The sequence below is a fragment of the Tamandua tetradactyla genome, chromosome X, assembly GCF_023851605.1.
Source record: "Tamandua tetradactyla isolate mTamTet1 chromosome X, mTamTet1.pri, whole genome shotgun sequence".
NCBI classification, from domain to species: domain Eukaryota; kingdom Metazoa; phylum Chordata; class Mammalia; order Pilosa; family Myrmecophagidae; genus Tamandua; species Tamandua tetradactyla.
In genome coordinates, this window is record NC_135353.1 from 49,274,628 (window position 1) to 49,294,410 (window position 19,783).

General features: G+C 39.9%; 1 protein-coding gene and 1 non-coding gene across 2 annotated transcripts in view; both read right to left on the bottom strand.

Moving 5' to 3' along the window:
• Positions 1–3,517: 3,517 nt before the first annotated feature.
• Positions 3,518–19,783, bottom strand: part of LOC143670309 (protein phosphatase inhibitor 2-like) — a 42,492-nt gene continuing 26,226 nt past the window's right edge. The window contains exons 2-4 of the mRNA XM_077145015.1: positions 6,964–7,221; positions 4,759–4,866; positions 3,518–4,162 (exon numbers count right to left, since the gene is read on the bottom strand). Coding sequence (XP_077001130.1) covers positions 7,169–7,221 — 53 coding nt within the window. The 3' untranslated portion in view covers positions 3,518–4,162; positions 4,759–4,866; positions 6,964–7,168. The remainder of the gene's footprint in view (positions 4,163–4,758; positions 4,867–6,963; positions 7,222–19,783) is intronic.
• On the bottom strand, positions 9,173–9,278 carry LOC143672247 (U6 spliceosomal RNA). Its single transcript, XR_013169716.1, has one exon. It is a non-coding gene; the product is annotated as a U6 spliceosomal RNA (small nuclear RNA).

A 19,783-nucleotide genomic window follows, 5' to 3' on the forward strand; every position in this document is an offset into this window, starting at 1 on the left:
TGATTGAATTTTCTATGGTGAATTTGTATTATTTTGTTAACAAGGAGACAATATTAAAAGAAAACATATAACCAGTCATATAAAGGGCAGACATACATACAAAATTAAGACCTGAGATTCATTTCCAAGCTATTGTGTAACTATGAGTCCTGGGCCTTTTGCAGGTATCATACTTAGTGTTTGGATCAGCTTAATCTGTGCCACCAAGAAACTAAACTTCAAAAAAAAATCTACAGAGCAAATCTTAGAATGTAATTGGTCTACAGGTAAAAAGTTATATTTTCTGGACTGCAGGCCTGACATATAAAGAGAATAGGTAATGCCAGTATCTAAAGGAATTGTGAAATGATGAACTGTTATGGAGCTTCTAGGAGCAAAGTATAATATTAATGGTACACTTCTAATGATGTTAATCAACCATAATTTTTTTCCAAAACAATAAGCAATATATGTGGCCTACTATAAAAGGAGATAAACTAGGATATAGGAACTTTATGCTTCAAAATATCACCCCAGGTGAGGTGAGATTTTTTACCTCTATACCATCTGTATTAGAGTTCTCTAGCAAACAGAACTAACAGGAGAAATCGCAAATATGAGTTTTATAAAGGTGTCTTACGCAAACATGAGAATGGAAGAGTCCAAAATCCATACGGCAGGCTGTGAGGCTGGCAGCTCCGATGAAGGGTCTGGAAGAACTCTACAGGAGAGTCTCGCTGGCTGAAGAAAAGGTGAAAAAGTCTTCTCCCTTAAAAGTCTCCAACTGATTGGATTATCTCATTGGTGGGAGAAGTGCCTTAGTTGATCATCTCCAATGATTACGAGAATGTCAGGTCTTCCCCAGGTGGGGAATTTTAATATTTCCCCTTTCCCCCAAGTCCCTCAAGTGTATTTTGAAAATACTTTTTATTCTTCTGCCCAGATTACTCGGGGCATTACACAAACCTGTACATACCAAAAAGATCTCACTCTGTATTCAAGGTTCTACATAATTATGTTCGAACAAACTGACCATACATATTAGATTAGATAGTGTGCTACAGAAAATAGAAATTTTGCACCAAGTAAACATCTCTTTATTGGTCAGAGTTTGAATCCAAGTCTATCTAAATCTAGAGCCTGAACTCTTAAAACACTTTGTAGTACAAAAGATCATATTATCACCTTCACTTTATAAATATGAAAATTGAGACTTTGAGAGGTTGAGTTACATGCCTGAGGTCACACTTTTATCTTATTTTGTTTCTTACATTTCTCCCCAGAGTTTGCTCTTGTTTTTCTACTGGTAGCAAACGAGCCATTTTATAAGGGTCTGAAGTAGTAACAGCACAACATGTAAACACTAAAGCAATTGGTTGATTCTTAGAGTATATCTCTTTTTTTTCATATTTTTCTGCTGTTCTTTATCTAAATGGGTACATTTCAACCATGAGTGTTGTGGTAGGCAGAATTTTAAGATGCCCCCTCAAGATTCCCGGCACCTAGAATATACACATCTTCTCCCAGTTATTCAATCCTACACTACGTGCTTCTGTGAAGTGATTTTTCAGATGTGATTGAAGTGTCAAATCAGTTATCCTTAAAAATGGAGAGATTATACAAGTGGATCTGACCTAATCATGTGAGCCCTTTAAAAGCAGAGTGTTTTCTCTAGCTGGTGAGGAATAAATCAGAGAGCTGCACTCTGGCCGTCCTAGAAGACACCAAACATCCAAATCACTGAACTATCTATGGGGGCCATGTGGCAGCAATGTGGACAGCCTCTAGGAGCTAAGAGCAATTCCCTGCTGACACCTTAGCAAGGAAATGGAGACCTTTGGTCTGTGGCTGTAGTGAACTGAATTCTTCCCACAGCCTGAATGAGGTTGGAAGAAGACCCCAAAGCCCCAGATGAGAGTGTGTCCTGGCTCACATCATTATTTTAGCCCTGTGAGACCCTGAGCAGAGACCCTAGCCATGGTGTGTCCAGACTTCTGATCTACAGAAATGTGAGCTAATAAATGGGTGTTGTTTTAAGCCACTAAATTTGTGGTAATTTGTCATGCAGCAACTAAAAACTAATTCAAGGGCAAATGTCTCTATCTTCCCTCTTCTAGTTAAGAAGCACAGATTTAGGTAGGTCATGATAAAACAAAGGTTAAACTACATCAACAGGCACTGTTTGCTTTCTGGAGAAGTCCTTGAGTGCACTTGGGAATATATGTCACAGATAAACAGAAGAGATAAAATGTGATTCAGAAAAAATAACCTGACATGCATTAAAAATATTAAAGAAATGCCTGGCTTCACACACACACACACACACACACACACGTGAGTTTGTGTACACACACATACTACATCCAAATTCCACTTCATTGCAAAATATTCTCGAAAGCCCCAGCAATCCTGCAACCCACGTGATGTTATGAACAGTCTGATTCCCTGCTTTTGTAGTCTTTTCCCATTGTGCAAATATGCTTGCCTTGAAATCTTGAAATCTTGGCCTTAGTTTGGATGTTAATATTACAGACCTTGCAGTTTTGTTACCTGGTTTTACTATGATTGCTTGATTATTCATTAAGTCATTCAAGAGATGTTTATTAAGGGCTTACTATATGCCAAGATTATATTAGGTATTGGGTTAATAGTGATATGCCTCAGTCCTTCCGGGTTTGGCTCCTTTTTTTCTGTCGTCTAAGCTCTTGAATTGCCTTCTGACCTGTAACTCCGGTAGACTGTTGCTGGAATTTCACAGATATGACCCAGATCCTCTGGGGATGGGCCTCCTAATAGTAATCACCCAGGCTTTAGTTATTTAGAATAAGTAAATTCTCAGCTTTTTATTTATGGTTTTTAGCCTATGTTCTTTGCAGCCTGATCTTCTGGGTACTAGCCTTCTTCAGTCTGCCTTGACCTCAGTTTTCCTATGTTCTCTGGCTAGAGCTAGATTTTGGACTTAAAACCTAGCTTGCCTTTCTGTCTGCTTGAAGTTATCCTATTCACCTTTACTACCCTGCCCCCTAAGTTACATTGGCTGACTGTTCTGGTTGGTCAATACTCATTCCCTTAGATCTGGCTTGCCAATATTCAATTTGAAGTTAGGAAATAGTGGACATAATTTTAGTTTTTCAACTTTTCTGACAAGGTTATATACCCCAAATGATCATTTTGTCATGAATAGAGAACGTGTTTAAAAACAAATCATGGATCTGGCCTTGGCCTTTGGGAAAATGTCTGAAAGTCTTGACCTAAGAAGAGGGATAGGTATTGAAAAAGGAAATAATCCATTATTCTGTACCTCAGACAGGCTGCAGAACTGCAGAAAGTCAATCAAACACTGTTTGGAAGGAAGGTGAGAGTCCATTCTTTTCAGGAGACTGTGAGGATATCTATAGTGTTTTCTCTCCTTCCTCTTTTCCATTGGTGAGGGAGAGAGTCCTGCCCCAGGGTTTGGGGATGGCCGAACACACGCACCCAATATTGGACAGATGAGATTGGCAACAGTTTATTAATCATGTATATTCACAGCCCCAGGGGAGGAGGACACAACACACAATGCAGGGGTGGCACTTGAGAGAGAATGAACCAGCAGGGTCTGTGGGACTCAGCTTTGTAGTAAGAAGAGGGTGCCGGACCTCCTGGTTTCTATGGGAGGATGTAATTGAATGGTTTCAATTACACAGACTGGCAGGGAGGTGAAACCTGTTGGGTTGAGGACCAGGAGTGCAGTTGACCTGACTGTAGGGGAACTACCCAGGTGTGGAGCCTTTCTTCCTGGGTGGGGAGCAGGAGACTCACAGTCCTTTGTGGCCCTGTGAGACTCAAAGATGTCAAGGCAGCACATGAAAATTAAGGTCTTACAATAAATACATCTAGGAAACATGGAGGAGCTTCAATCTGTTTGAAACGAAGGAGCCATAACTTTTGTTGAAGAAAAGGTCATCGATTTCTTTGATCACAATTTAAGTCTTCCTCCTTTGGGTATAAACTTGTTTATTCAATATTCATCATTTTTGTTGCTGAAGAAAAGTCCGTGAGCCCGATAAGAGAGCCCTGTTTCCCCTTGTCATATACCATACATGAAAAACTCTGAACTTAAGTCATATCTCATATTGGCCCTGGGAAAGACTGTGAATGATATCAGTCTTTGAGGATGCCTATTGCAAATCCAAAGGTCATTCTGTAGATTAAAGGAAAGAAGGCAGGAAGTAATTAACTAGTAATACCCTGAGCTGATGCTGCCCCAGGATTAAGGGGGGGATGGTAGTGGAGGATGTTCATGGTGTTATAGAGGAAGTTGTATGTTATGGAGCTGTGTACTGAGGAAATGGGAGAATTTGTTTTCAGCTTAGACTCCAAATCAGAAATGACTTTCCCCAGCAAAAGATGTTTAAAATGCTTCTACCACTGTCTCACCTTGAAGAATACTGATTTCAAAAATAGGGAGAATCCAGCTGTTCCAGATAACAAAGAAGCAGAATGCTGGATAGACTAGCGATTCTTAACCTTTATTCCCCAACCCATCTACAAACTTCTATCTTGTCAAAAATCTCAGGTATGCTTGGCAGAGGGCACGTCACTTGTAAAAACTCCTCAGGTAATTTTAATATACTCCCTTTCATACCATCCAGTCCTGTTTTTGGAACCAACAGGTTAGACATTAACTGAAAGTATTGCTGATACCAATGAACTAGTACAGCATGTAGCTGTACTATGCAGAACATACTGTAAGGAAATAAAGCTTGACACAGAAATCAATTAAGTCTCTGTACTTACAGCAAGTGCATGGGATTCTTAATAAGCACCCTGAAGCAATTAGTGGATCTCTCAGTTCGGTCAGTATGGGATAACAACTTGGGAGTTGTAGACAATAGTCTCCAGAACCTGGAAGGAAAATGTACACAGGGCTGATTCCTTAGAAAGAGAACATGGAGACTGATATTAAAATCCACCATAGACCCTTGTGGTTTGTCTTATCTAAATATATGCAAATAAGTAAACAAGCACTGTGTGTGTGCGTGCACACTCGTGTGTGTGAGTGGGTATATTGTTCTTGTTACTGGAGTTCAAGTTCAGTTACTCTCAATAGATCTGTTGTGTCATAAAATCTCACGTTAAAGAATTCTCTGTATACTGTTATAGGTACACTATCTGATGACCACAGTCAAGATACTGACAACTAAAGTGAGCAAAGCCACATAAGCAGCATCTCTTATGGCAGTTGTTCTCAAACTATAGACTTACCTTGGAGCATGTGAAACTATAGATTCCAGGTCTTCACTTCACACCTATTTGATTCTGATCTCTACGAGGACCCTGAAATCAGCATTTTAAGAAACTTTCCCCCAGGAGACTGTGATGCAGGCAGCACTTAGGGAACACTTTAAACAACATTTATTTTAGGGAGCTGCACATTATATTGTCTCATTGTAAGGTTTTCTCATTTTGCCATTGGACTGAGGATTCTACACACAATATTCAGAGATATATAAAAATGTCTTCTTCAAAGTGACTGTGAAATTGCGGAGGGGAGGTTTAAAGCACAGAATGTTAAAATGTAAATATAAGAATTTTATGTATTTGTAAATGCTTGATGGAATTAATGGGGAGTACTTTGGAATATGCAGATGTGTATTGTGAAATCCTAAATGGGATGGTGGGCAAACTGGGAAGGTATGGAAGTGCAGCCCTACAGGGTGGGGGGGTGTTGCCTGGGAGTAAAGTTGTAAAAAAAATTTCCAAAACGCAAGAGTGGTTTTTTGGAGAAAAGAGAAGAGACAGAAAACATGTGGGATGACCAATGTCAGGAACAGGAAGAAGCTTAAGAGAGCTGGGTAGAGAATATAGGATGGTAGCTGGAAAGTTCAAGAACAGGAATAGTCTGGAGAGAGGTGATAGAAACTGCAGACTACTTAGGATGTTATAATCATAGGGGCAGGGACTCAGAAGAGTGTGGGAGCAGATCCTCTATTGAAAGCAGGGAGGAGGAGATAGAGAGAAACAGGAAATCCTAGGAGCAGCCAGAGGGAAACAAACCAAGTGGGTGATGAGAGGTGGTCAGGAAGTTAGTGCTGCCTCAATCTGAAGCCAAAAATATCTTCAAATATATTGAAGGTCAGATAAAGGACTTCAGCCCTCGAGAGACCAAAAGGAAGTTAAAGTCTATATTGTAATCTGGGACTAGAAGGTGTAAATAAGGAAGATTAATTAGAAAAACTAGGACTTCAAGGTCAGGGTCTAGTGAGTATTGTCACTCATCTGGATTAAAAGGAGTATTAACAGTGAACATCTGGAAGGATCTAGTTCGTATTTTAACCATGCAAAGTTAAGCAAGTCTTTGCCACCACTACAAATGTAGATAGCTTTTCCCCAGATTTTCCTCTCAGTGCTTTTGGCTTCAGTTGTGTCCTGGAATAGGCCAAAGGAGTAAGTTGGTAGAGAAAAAACAACATCCATTTTGTGGCATCTGCAGCCCCAATAGAGATTTCAGTTAAAGAACAAGAATATTCACCTAGTAAGTCTTGAACATAGGAAGAATGTTTGCTATTTTTATTTCAAAGTAGTCCTTCAACTAGGACTGAGGCAACAGAGACTTATGGCTCTGTTTGTATCTTTTAGGTTTTGTTCCTACATGAGAATTTGTTATGTATTCCAACTACTTTTGAACCTTGGTTTTCTTGATCTGACTACACATGCACCAAGACACTTTCTTGTTGCCAGTCCATGGCCTTTTTATATTAATATCCCTGTTCTTTTGGAAAGGGGTAATGGTCCTAGGCCATGAGTATGAATGTTTAGTTAAATCAGGTGAAAGGAGCTGAGAGGGCCCCTTACCAGGACACCTTTCCCATAGCAGGGTATAGGTTGGTAGATTGCATGCTCTAGACATACTCCTTCAATTCAGGTTAGTCTTTCACACTTCCCATAACCAAAGACCTCCAAATTGTGGTTAGGTAGTCTGTGTGAAAATGGCTGGCGTACCTAGGATAAAGGCCCTGGGTTTTCTGGTGTCTTCTTTCTTGTGGAATGGCAACAGCAGGTGTCCTCTATTTCCATGGTCTCATAATTATCTCTCTTCTAATCCCAAAAATGTCTTCAAGTTTTTTGGGCTGGGCTAGCTAAGCTGTCCTCAGGACTTTTTAGCTCAGCAGCTGTTCAGAAGAATGTGATGGTGTAATGAAGCCATCTAGGGATCTGCTCTGGGGATAAATTGTCCTTGGTACCAGGATTGAGTTCTATCTAAAAAAGAAAAAAAAAATAGGTGACATCATTACTGTGTCTACCACCAGGTCCCAGTATATTGCTACATGCCAATAGTAAATTTATCCCCAGGAAATAGGACTAGCTAAAAATATAAACAGCTTCTGAAGAGATTTAATTAGCTCATCTATAATGATTTTATACTAAATTATTACAGGAAGCTAGAAAAATAATGGGTATAACTTTGAACAATGTCAGCAAGGACAATTGTGTTCTTTTATGTTATTGGTGACAATATTTAGTCTAAATCAGCAAGACAATTTTAATGCTCTTATAAGGTAATGCTACAGCATATTTTACAAAAGAGAAGTATATATGATCATGATCTAACAACAATATGATTGGGCACTTATACTTTGGTATTATTGATAGGGTTCATTCATATGTTCATTCATTCTTAACAGTTTCTATGGTTGCAAAATTGAATATGACAGGTTTTCTCCCTTCAGTGACCTTAGAGTCTTGACTGGAGGACAGATACACTAAAAACTAGTTGAAAGTTATGTAGTAGCAGAGGTTCTTAACCTTGACTACAAGTCGGAATCATCCAGAAAACCTTTAAAAATCCTGATGTTCATGCACCACATTTGCCTGGAAAGAATGAAAGATTTGATAGAGGAGACTCCTTAGCAGAATCTTGAAGGATGAGTAGTTTACCAGGTTAAAAAGAGGAGGAAGGACATTACAGGAAGTGGAAACGGCACTTGCAAAAGCACAGATGGAGGAACTTCAAGGGTGGAAACGAGATCTTAGCATGCAAGAGAAGGGACTGTGAAAGATGGATTCAGAGAAGTAAGCAGGAGGCAGACCTTGAAGGGTGCCTGTTCTAGTTTGCTAGCTACTGGAATGCAATATACCAGAAACGGAATGGCTTTTAAAAGGGGGAATTTAATGAGTTGCTAGTTTACAGTTCTAAGGCCGAGAAAATGTCCCAATTAAAACAAGTCTAAAGAAATGTCCAATCAAAGGCATCTAGGGAAAGGTACCTTGGTTCAAGAAGGCCGATGAAGTTCAGGGTTTCTCTCTCAAGTGAGAAGGCACATGGCGAACACAGTCAGGGCTTCTCTCTCAGCTGGAAGGGCACATGGCGAACATGGCGTCATCTGCTAGCTTTCTCTCCTGGCTTCCTATTTCATGAAGCTCCCCAGGAGTTGTCTTCCTTCTTCATCTCCAAAGGTCGCTGGCTGGTGGACTCTCTGCTTTGTAGTGTTGCTCTCTCTGAATCTCTCTGAATCTCTCATTCTCCAAAATGTTTCCTCTTTTATAGGACTTCAGAAACTAATCAAGACCCACTGAAATGGGTGGAGACATATCATCCCCTAATCCAGTTTAACAACTATTCTTAACTAAATCACATCAACCAGGGAGATGATCTCATTACAGTTTCAAATATACAGTATTGAATAGGGATTATTCTACCTTTAAGAAATGAGATTTATATTAAAACATGGTTTTTCTTAGGGGGCATACTTCCTTTAAAACCAGCACAGTGCCGAAGAGAAATTTTTACTTCATTATGTATGTGATATGGAGCCACTGAAGGGTTTTAAACAGGAGAATGCTGTGACCATGATCAGACTTGATTTTAGAAGTGCACTCTGGTGGCAGTGTTACAGAAAGAATAGACAATCCTAGGCTAGGTCTAGAGAGACCCGCTGGGAGGTTATTACAGTAATCCAGGTGAGAAGTCCTGTGGATCTGGACTAAAGCTGTCTTAGTGGGGAAGAAGGGGAAGAAACGGATGTGAGAAGCATTTATAAGGTAAAATCAGCTTGCAGCATGGAGGGAGAAGTCACATGGGAAAAGGAGGCAGGGAACTATGGTGGTCCTTGTTTGCAGAAATGGGAGAATAAAAGCACCACTGACAGAAACAGAAGGGAAGAAGTCAGAAAGGGAAGGCATATGTTTGATTTTTTTTCTTTTTCTTTTAAAAAATATGGAATGCTTCACAATTTGTGTGTCATTCTTGTGCAGGGGCCATGCTAATCTTCTCTATATTGTTCTGATTTTATTATATGTGCTGCCGAAGCGAGCACGTGTGTTTGATTTTAGTGTTCGGTTGAACGTGAAGTGATATGATATGCTGGAGATTTGAAAAGTGTTTAGGGCTAAGGATAGAACATTTATATTTGTACTCATCAAAATGATAGAAACTGTGGGAGTAGATGCTTTGTAAACTTTTTTCCTCTTTTGCGTACCATACCTGACAGCCCTCTACTGACAAACAAGCACATACTACATGAAGAAAAAGTGCTTCAACTCAGTTAATATGATCATGAAATGGATATTCAGATCTTAGGCTTGGTTGAAATATTATTGGATTAATATTTCAATCTTAGTGCATGGTGGAACATCAATGCAGCAAGGGTTCCAGCTTGAGCCTAAAGCTGTTATTAGATGTAATTCAGGGAGAGTCCTGAGGACTAGAGATTGATCCACCAGGAATTTATTTATATGAGGAATCAAGTAGCCTCCCTTGAAGGAATTTATTCTAAAGCAGTGGTTGTTAATCTTGTTACTCATCATTATCACCTGGAGAGCTTTTAAAATTCCTGATGCTCAGGATGCACCTCACACCAATTAAATCACAACATTTGAGGTTGTGGCCTGGCCAGGCATTAACTTTTACTAAATTTCCTCAAGTGATTCTTTGCACAGCCCAGGATGAAAGCTGCTGCTCTGGAGAATGGCAGTTTAGCAATGTAGAGACTTAAGTCAAGGGTACTGACTTATGTGGCCAGGAAGAATGTTTCTAGATACAGAATATGTCTATCAATTAAATTGGCCCTGGGCACAGCCCCCAGAGAGTCAGATCTGACACTTGGATCTAAAGAGCTACAATAAGAGAGTAAAGGTTAAAACAATTGAGTCGTCTATAAATTCAGTAGGCTGGTAAGAGCACAAGGAGTCAAACAGCTTTGGCATTGGCATTGGCAACAATACTTGCCAGTATAAGTGCTGGTGAGTCCTTCATTCAGTACAATTTTACTGAGGGCCTATTCTGTGTGCCAGACACTAGTCTAGGTGCCAAGGATACAGTGGCAAACAGGACAGATGAGGTTCTTTCTCTCTTGAAGCTAGTGACTTTATTGGCAGAAGTGGACAAACAAATGAAAACAATGTCAGGTTGTGATAAGTGCTGTACATAATATTAAAGTCAAGTGATACAATAGATTATGAGTGGGTGGCTGTTTGGATTGGTAGGTCAAGAAAGGCTGCTCGCCGCAGAGGTGACATTTAAGTCAAGATACGAATGAAAACAAAGAGTCTGCCACATGAAGAACAGGGAAAAGAACATCCTAGGCAGCAGGAACAGAAATTATAATAGATTTCGCTTCTCAGGCAGGAGCAGGCTTGGCATATTTGAGGAACAACAAGGAGGTCAGTGTGGCTGGACCGTGTTGTTTGAGGACAGAGTGGCATACGATGAGGTCTTAGAGGTAGTCAGGGGCCAGATCACGTAAACCTTAGTAACCCATTGTTAAGAGTCTGGATTTTAATCCAAGTATGATGGGGAGCCACTGAAAGGTTTTGAACAGGGGAATGGTCAGACCTAATTTACATTTTAAAGGGCCATTCTTACTACTGCTGGGGAACATGGATTGAAGGGGTGTAAGAGTGGTAACAGGGACACCAAGTTGTAGGCTTTGTAATAGTCTTAGGGTAAAAGATGGTGGTGGCTTGGACTAGGGTGGTATTAGTGGACTTGGATAAGAAATTGACATATTCGAGATATATTCTGGAGGTAGAATCCACAGGGCTGTGGATAAGTTAGATGTGGGGAGTGAGGGAAAGAGAGGTAGCAAGATGACAGTGATGGTGGCAACAACATTGGTAGTTGCATTGTTGAGGGCTCAGCTGGCAGTGGTGCCTTCTGTGTCTTTCACAGCTAGTATCAGCACCTTCAGCTCAGACATCAGCCCATGCAGCCTTCATAGGCATTGCTGGCATACTAGCTGCTCTTGGTGATGATAGGAACTGGAGGCATCACAACTGGAGGAAAATGGAAGGCACCACATGGCAGTAAAGAGGACTCATTTACAGAGCACTTATGAGGCAGCCGCTGGGTACTTATTCCCAGAAATATTTGGGAAGAATTTAAGAAGGGTTATTTATAACTTCTGCAGAGCTGGTGGGTGTGGAGTCAGAGCTATACTATTTTGTTACTGTAGTTGTGATCCCATATTATACACAGGTCGCTTTAACATTTAACGTTTCCAAAAAGTTGGTGGGGGGGAAGGTTGATAAAAAGTGTATTAGATTTAAAATGAATTTGGGGGAGATTAACGCATTCAGAATAAAATTTATCATTTTATTTAGGTTATCAACTCGTCAGGAACTTGGTATGCTTCTCCCTCCTCCTTTTTTGTTGTATGCTGTATGGTGGGGTCACATTTCATTATTTTTCCATTTGAGTATCCTGTTATTGCAGCACTATTTGTTGAACTTTTGTTTGGTTGGTTGGCTTTTTGTTTGTTTTTTGGAAAGTGCATGGACCAGGAATCGAACCCAGGTCTCCCTCATGGCAGGTGAGAATTCTACCACTGAACTACCCTTATACTCCCTGCTTTTTTTTAAAAGATCTTATTTTATGTCTCTCAGTAAAGATTTATGGTTATCTTCTTACAGGTCTTGAACATTTTTTCCTAAGTATTTTATAATTTTGTTATTTTTGTGATTAGTTTTTTCTCACAGCATTTTCTAATTAATCATTACAATGAAAAAATAAATGTTCATTCATCTTTTATCTGAACTGCTATTAATTTTAATAGTTTTTGCTTTATTCTTTTTATTTTTCCAGTTACACCATCATCTCAGCAGCAAATAAGATGTCTCTTCCTTTCCAATATTTATAACTCATGTATTTTTATTTAAAAAAAATTTTAATAAGACCAGTGTGGTAAAAGTGGGCATTTTCTTCTCACTGGCTCTTTTTATTTATTTATCTATTTATTTTATATTGTGAAAAATACCATATATACAAAAAGGCAAAAATTTCAAAGCACACCACAACAATTAGTTGAAGAACAGATTTCAAAGTTTGTTATGGGTTACAATTCCAAAATTGTAGGTTTTTACTTCTAGCTGCTCTAAGACACTGGAGACTAAAAGAAATATCAATGTAATGATTCAGCAATCATATTCGTTTCTTAAATCCTATCCTCACTTATAACTCCACCTTTTCCTCTGATCTTTCCCCCAATATTTAGGTGTATTTGGGCTATGCCTTTTATAACTTTTTCATTTTGGAAAGGGCTGTTGATAATATGGGATAGGGGAATGGAACTAGCTGATGTTCTGGAGAGGCTGGCCCCTCTGGGTTTCAGGACTTATCTGGCCTAGGAACCCATCTGGGGGTTATAGGTTTCTGGAAAGTAGTCATGGTGCATGGAACCTCTGTAGAAGCTTATATATTGCCCTAGGTGTTCTTTAGGATTGATAGGAATGATTTTGGTTGGGGTTTGGCAAGTTATGGTAGATAGCAATGTCTAACTGAAGCTTGCATAAGAGTGACCTCCAGCGTAGCCTCTTGAATCTACTTGAACTCTCTCACGCACTGATACCTTATTTGTTACACTTTTTCCCCCTTTTGGTCAGGAAGGCATCGCTGACCCCACAGTGCCAGGGCCAGGCTCATCCCTGGGAGTTGTATCCCACATTGCCTGGGAGACTCTCACCCCTGGATGTCATGTCCCATGTAGGGGGGAGGGCAATTATTTCACTTACAGAATTGAGCTTAGAGAGAAAAAGGCCACATCTGAGCAACAAAAGTGGCCCTCTGGAAGAAACTCTTAGGCATAACTACAGGTAGAGGCATAACTACAGGTAGGCTAAGAGTCTCCACTACATAAATAAGCTTCACAAGAGCAAGCCTCAAGATAAAGAACTTGGCTTATTGATTTGGAATCCCTACTGTTTGAGACCTTACTTAGTTCTGATAGCTTTAACCATAGCTCACTACTAAGCCTGTATATCTTGCAGTTTAAATTCAGGTCTGGGTTTTAGATTGGGCTGGATGTTTCCTGGAACCTTAATTGAACATATTAAAATTGAATATAAACATCTAATTACCCACATCTGCCCATACCTGTGCTCAGTCCTAATTTCCTTATTTCTGATCTTGAGTCACATGACTCAATATAATAAAAATATGATCAATAATCAAATGATTCTTTTTTATTTTTATTTCTTTTTTTGAGTGATGCAAATGTTCTAAAAATGATCATGGTGATGAACACACAACTATGTGATGATATTGTGAGTCATTGATGGTATACTTTGGATGGACTGTATGAGTGTGAAGATATCGCAATAAAATATTTAAAATAGTGAAATTATAATAATATTGTTTCATCAATTGTAACAAAGGTACCACACTAATGTAAAATGTTACTAATAAGGAAAACTGTGTGTGTATGAGAGAGGATATATGGAAACTATACATTCTGTGTTTTTTTTCTGTAAACCTACAACTGCTTTAATTAAAAAATTGAAAAATTAAAAAAACAAAAATAATCAAATGATTATCATGACCATCTAGGTTCAAAATCTGAATAGTCCTTGATTTTCTCCCTACTTCTTTGCTCCCTCTCAGTACTTTCATTCAGAAATTCTGCTTAATTTTGCTTCTTCCCAATAGCTATATATCTCCTACTTTCTATTCTCAATGTTACCCGGCTTCAATGTAATTTAACAAACTATTATTTGGGGACTTCTATGATTTAGATATAGTACACTGAGATACAAATATAAATAAAACATAGTTCCTGCATCTGAGGAGTTCACAGATAGTTAAGTGATGGCTCTTAAATTTAACTAACTGTAGTTCAATGTAATCGGTGCCTTAAGAACTAAATGTATAAGGAGCTATGATAGCCTAAAAGAAGAAGTGGTTATTTCTGCTTATGCTTAGTTAGCAAAGCCTGACATTTGAACTGAAGCCTGAAGGACAAGCATAATTTTGTCAGGTAAAGAAGAAGGGAGAGAAGAGGCATTTATGGTAAAGGAAACAGCATGAACGCATGACTTATACATTCATTCAACAGGCATTTATGGAGTGCTTACTATGTGCCAAGGACTGTATTTGGTGTGGAAGTTTTATTTTAATTTTTTATGAATAAAATCAATCAACATACAACACAAATATTCTTAACATATGAACATTCCATACTTGATGTGCAGTCAATGGCTCACAATATCATCACATATTTGTATATTCATCACAATGATCATTTCTCAGAACATTTACATCACTCCCGAAAAAGAGATTGTGGTAGTTAGGTTCAGGTGCCAACTTGGCCAGGTAAAGGTGTCTAGGTCTCCTGCTGGACATGAGCCAATGGCATGTGAAACTCATCTGTTGTTGATTACAGCTGCAGTTGGTTAGGAGGCGTGCCTGCTGCAATGAATGATGTTGATTTAATTGGCTGGTGTTTAAATGAGAGAGCTCAATATAGCACAGCCCAAGCAGCTAAGCACACCTCATCTCAGTACTCACAGCTCAGCCCAGATCTTTGGAGATGCAGAAAGGAATCACCCTGGGGAAAGTTGTTGGAACCCAAAAGCCTGGAGAAAAGGCCAGCAGAGATTGCCCTGTGCCTTTCCACATAAGAAAGAACCTCAGTTGAAAGTTAGCTGCCTTTCCTCTGAAGAACTATACGTTAACTAAATAAATCCCCTTTTATTGAAAGCCTATCCATCTCTGGTGTGTTGCATTCTGGCAGTTAGCAAACTAGAACAGATTTGGTACCAGAGGAGTGGGGGGCTGCTGCAGTTTGCAAACACCAGACATGTTGGACCAGTTTTTTGGCTGGATAAGGGGAAGATTTGGGAGGAACTGTGAAGAGAATGATGGAGAAGTCCTGGAGTGCTTGAAGATAATGTTGATGTAAATGAAAACACTGCCAATCTGGACAAAGGGAGACACAAAAGGGACAAATTGGAGTTTGTAGAGTGAAAACCATGGAAGCTCGGGTCTGAAGCCAGGAAACCTCGGGCCAGGAGAGTGGACCTACCTGTCTACGTGGAGAGGGTGAGTTTGCCCTGAAGGGCGAGGATGAGTCTCCCACCTCCATTACAGTGGAAGAGTTGTGCCGCCTCAGGCCTTGGAAAAGGTATAGCACACTCCTTGGGAACTGGGGAGAGCCTGGCTGCCACCACATGGAGAGGTTGAGCATGTGCCCTGGAGATGGAAGAGAGCCCTTGTGTGGCTCTGATACTTGGAGAGGGAGGAGCCGAGAAAAAGGTGGTCTCCTCAATGTTTCCCAAGGTTGATTTTGAAAGAGACAGGCCACTGCATAGGCCCTTGGAAAGGGTGGGACTGCCACTTTCTAAAGCTGAAGGATAAATGACTTTCAGACTTTGAAATCCAGTGGTGTTTGCCCCGCAGGTTTTCAGAACGGTTTGGGTCTTATGATTCCTGTGTTCCTTCCAATTTCTCCCTATGGAAATGAAAACCTGTTCCTCCTTTGCATATTGGCACCAGATAACTTGTTTTGAGATTCATAGGTCCACAGCCAGAAGAGAATTTTTGTCACCTTAATATCATTTAAAGTGATGTGTATAGTTGCCAAGTTGTCAAGGTGTGGACATGTGGTAGTTAGGTTCAGGTGTCAACTTGGCCAGGTGAAGGTGTCTAGATTTATTGCTGTGGACATGAGCTAATGGCATATGAACCTCATCTGTTGCTCATTACATCTGGAGTCAGCTAGGAGGTGTGCATGCTGCAATGAAGATGTTTGATTTAATTGGCTGGTGCTTAAATGAGAGAGCTCAACATAGCACAGCCCAAGCAGCTGAGCATACCTCATCTTGGCACTTGCAGCTCAGCCCAGGCCTTTGGAGATGCAGAAAGGAATAACCCCAGGGAAAGTTGTTGGAACCCAGAGGCCTAGAGAGAAGGCCAGCAGAGACCATCCTGTGCCTTCCCACGTAGAAAGAACCTCGGTTGAAAGCTGCCTTTCCTCTGAAGAACTATATGTTATCTAAATAAATCCCCTTTTATTAAAAACCAATCCATCTTTGGTGTGTTGCATTCTGGCAGCTAGCAAACTAGTACAGAGATAAAAAGAAAAATCTCATGCATACCATACCCCTTACCCCTCCCTCTCATTGACCACTAGTATTTCCCTCTACCCAATTTATTTTAACATTTGTTCCCACTATTTATTTATTTTTACTCCACATTTTTTACTCATCTGTCCATCCTTTAGATAAAAGGAGCGTCAGAACAAGGTTTTCACAATCACACAGTCACTTGCAAAAGCTATATCATTATACAATCATCTTCAAGAAACATGGCTACTGGAACATATCTCTACAGTTTCAGGCACTTCCCTCTAGCCTCTCTAATACAGCTTAAACTAAAAGGGGGTTATCTATATAATGCATAAGAATAACCTCCAGGATAACCTCTTGACTCTATTTGAAATTCTCAGCCACTGACACTTTAGTTTGTCTAATTTCTCTCTTCCCCCTTTCAGTCAAGAAGGTTTTCTCAATCTCTTGATGCTGAGTCCCAGCTCATTATAGGATTTCTGTCCCATGCCACCAGGGAGGTTTACACTCCTGGGAGTCATGTCCCATGTAGTGAGGGGGAGGGCAGTGCGTTTGCTTGCTGTGTTGGCTGAGAGATAGGCCACATCTGAGCAACAAAAGAGGTTCTCTGGGGGTGACTCTTAGGCCTAATTTTAAGTAGGCTTACCTATTGGTGTTGAGCTTTAAGGAGGTTTTAATCTTGTGGGAGACATAGGTACATAAACAGATAATTACAATAAAATTATGTAAAATGAAAATTATTAAAACAGTTCACTCAATGAAGATGTACTTCTGGCCAATTACTTGAAAAGGGGTGTTATATATGCTGAATGGTAAACAGTCTTAGGCAAATTTGCAAGTTTTTCAAAATTTGTTTATGACTGGGTTTGTCACAGATATATTACTTCCCCTGAAATACTACTTCTTTGTAGAAACTGGGGAAAGGGGTGGGTTTAGCCGTCAAATGATAGGATGCAGTTTATTTATTAATCAACAAACATTTATTGAGGGTCTATTGTGTGACATATACTTTGTTAGACCTTGGAAATACATAGGTAGATAAGATAGTCTCTCTCTCTAGAGAAGTACCAACATAATGGGGTTCACTGACACACAAAAATATAATTATACAACAAACCAAAAATGTGGTAAAACTTCAAATTCTCTATTATGGGAGCCTGTATGAGAGATGTTTAACTCAGCCTTTGGGGAGAAGATACCAGGGAAGTTTTCCTGGAAGAATGATACCTGAGCTTAGTGTTAAAAAGAATATTCAAGTGTTAGTCAGCTGAAGAGGGTATGGGTGACCGAGACATTCTTTACAGAGGGAAGAGAACCAGCAAAGGCAGAGAGATGAGATGTGGAATGGTGCAACTACAGAACAATTTGAAGTAAGTAGCACATGCTTAGTTGGAAATCAGATTGGGCCTTTCTGGTTCAAGCTGTAGATGGCAAAGCTGAGAGTTTACCAAAGTGTGGATCTTGAATCAGTTTCTACTTACCTGACTGCTGCTAAGGACTAGTGTTTGTTAGGGGTACAGCATTGACCTAATTGTCCCTATATTTGTGGGCTAAGTGATTGCATAACATTGACTATGGTCCTGCTTTGGATAAACAAAGGGACCAGTCCCACCAATATTTAGTAAAAGCTTTAGCAAACTGTATCAACTTCTCCATCCTCACTTTGGAGGTGGTTCCTAAGTTTTGAATTCAGCCTCTTACGAACATCTCTTCCAAAAACCTTGCTACCTGCTAACACAGCTCTCTTTCACTTAGTTCTAGAACATTCCATGCTACCTCCTGACAAACAATACGGGGAACCCCGAATCCAAGCAGCTAGTGACAACTGTCCTAGTCTGGAGCTCTGACTCAAACAAGTTGAATGCAGGTTTGAAGGAACTTGAAGCAGAAATGACAGGAACTCTGGGTTGAGGACTTGTGGGTCTGAATTCTGAGGAAAGAAGTGGGATGGGGACACCAGAAAGGTGAAGAATTACAATAAAGTTTGTGGAAAGGGAAAGGAGAATGATGTGTGTGAAGAGGAGCAAGAACTCTCAAAGATATAGAGAAATTTGGCCAATTTTTGTCTTGGAGATCCATTAAAAAATAAATGCCAAGTAAAAGATTAAACAATTGTGGCATATTTTAAATGTATGCATCTTAAAAATTATTTTTTAATGCCATTCTATTAAGATATATTTGAATACAAAATAATCATTCAAAATGTACAATCAATGGTTATGTAATCATATAATTGTGCATTCATCAACACAATCAATTTTTGAATATTTTCATTACTCCAAAAAAAAATTGAAATAAGAAAATAAAAATAAAAAAATGTCAGGCGCAGATGAACAGAGGTCACATGCTCGTTGCAGAGATATAGCAAAGCTGTCTCTGGGAAAAGGCACCTGATGTCCTAAAAAGACTAAAGTGTTGCAAAGCTGCTTGAGTCTGGGGCAGAAGGAGGCCTTGCGAAACCTGTAACTTTTTGACTCATCCAAGATCACAAGGAAGCAGATGGTCAGCTCGTGCTTCCTCCACCCACATTCTTTAGTTATATTTTTGACTTTGTTTACCTTGCAGTCCCCTGCTGAACCTCTTGGGGTCTTTGAGTCTCCATCTGAGCTCAGAGTCCCACCTGGTTCCAGCTTTAACTACATCTCTGTCTCTTGTGTTTCTTTCTCAATTCCCCTGTCGACTCCCTTCAGTCCCGACACTGAGCTGCGCTTGTCCGGGCAAAAAATAACATCCAGAAAATCCCAAACCCTTATTCCTCCCTATATTTATTTATTGTCTTTATTTTCTTATTTATTTATCAATACATTGGATAAAGGGAATGTCGGTTTCACAATCACATAGTCACACCATAAAAATTATATAGCTATAAAATCATCTTCAAGAATCAAGGCTATTGGATAACAGTTCAACAGTTTCAGGTGTTTCCTTCTCGCTACTCACTAAAAACTAAAAAGGGGTATCTATATTCTGCATAATAATAACCTCCAGAATGACCTCTAGACCCTTGTGCCAGTTTGAAAGTGTTATGTGCCCCAGAAAACTATATTTTAATCCTGATTCAATATTGTAGATGCAAGCTTTTGATTAGATTATCTCCATGGAGATGTGGCACGCCCACTGTGGGTGGGACCTTTTGATTAGATGGAGATGTGACCCCATCCATTCCAAGTGGGTCTTGATTAGCTTACTAGAGTCTTTAAAAGGGGAAACGTTTTGGAGAAACTTCAGAAATGACAGAGGCAAGAGAGAAACTTGGAGAGCAGTTGCTTCACAGAACAGAGACACAGATGTTTGGAGATGCTTGAAGCCCAGCATACATAGCCATGAGATGCTAAGCAAACCATAATCTGGAGAGAGCCAAGGGAAGCCAAGAGATGAACGCCAGCCCCAGAGAAGGAAAGTGAGGAACCCCCACAGGAACAGAGGCTGAAAGCAATGGAGCCCAGGAGCAAGGGACCAGCAGATGCCAGCCACATGCCTTCCC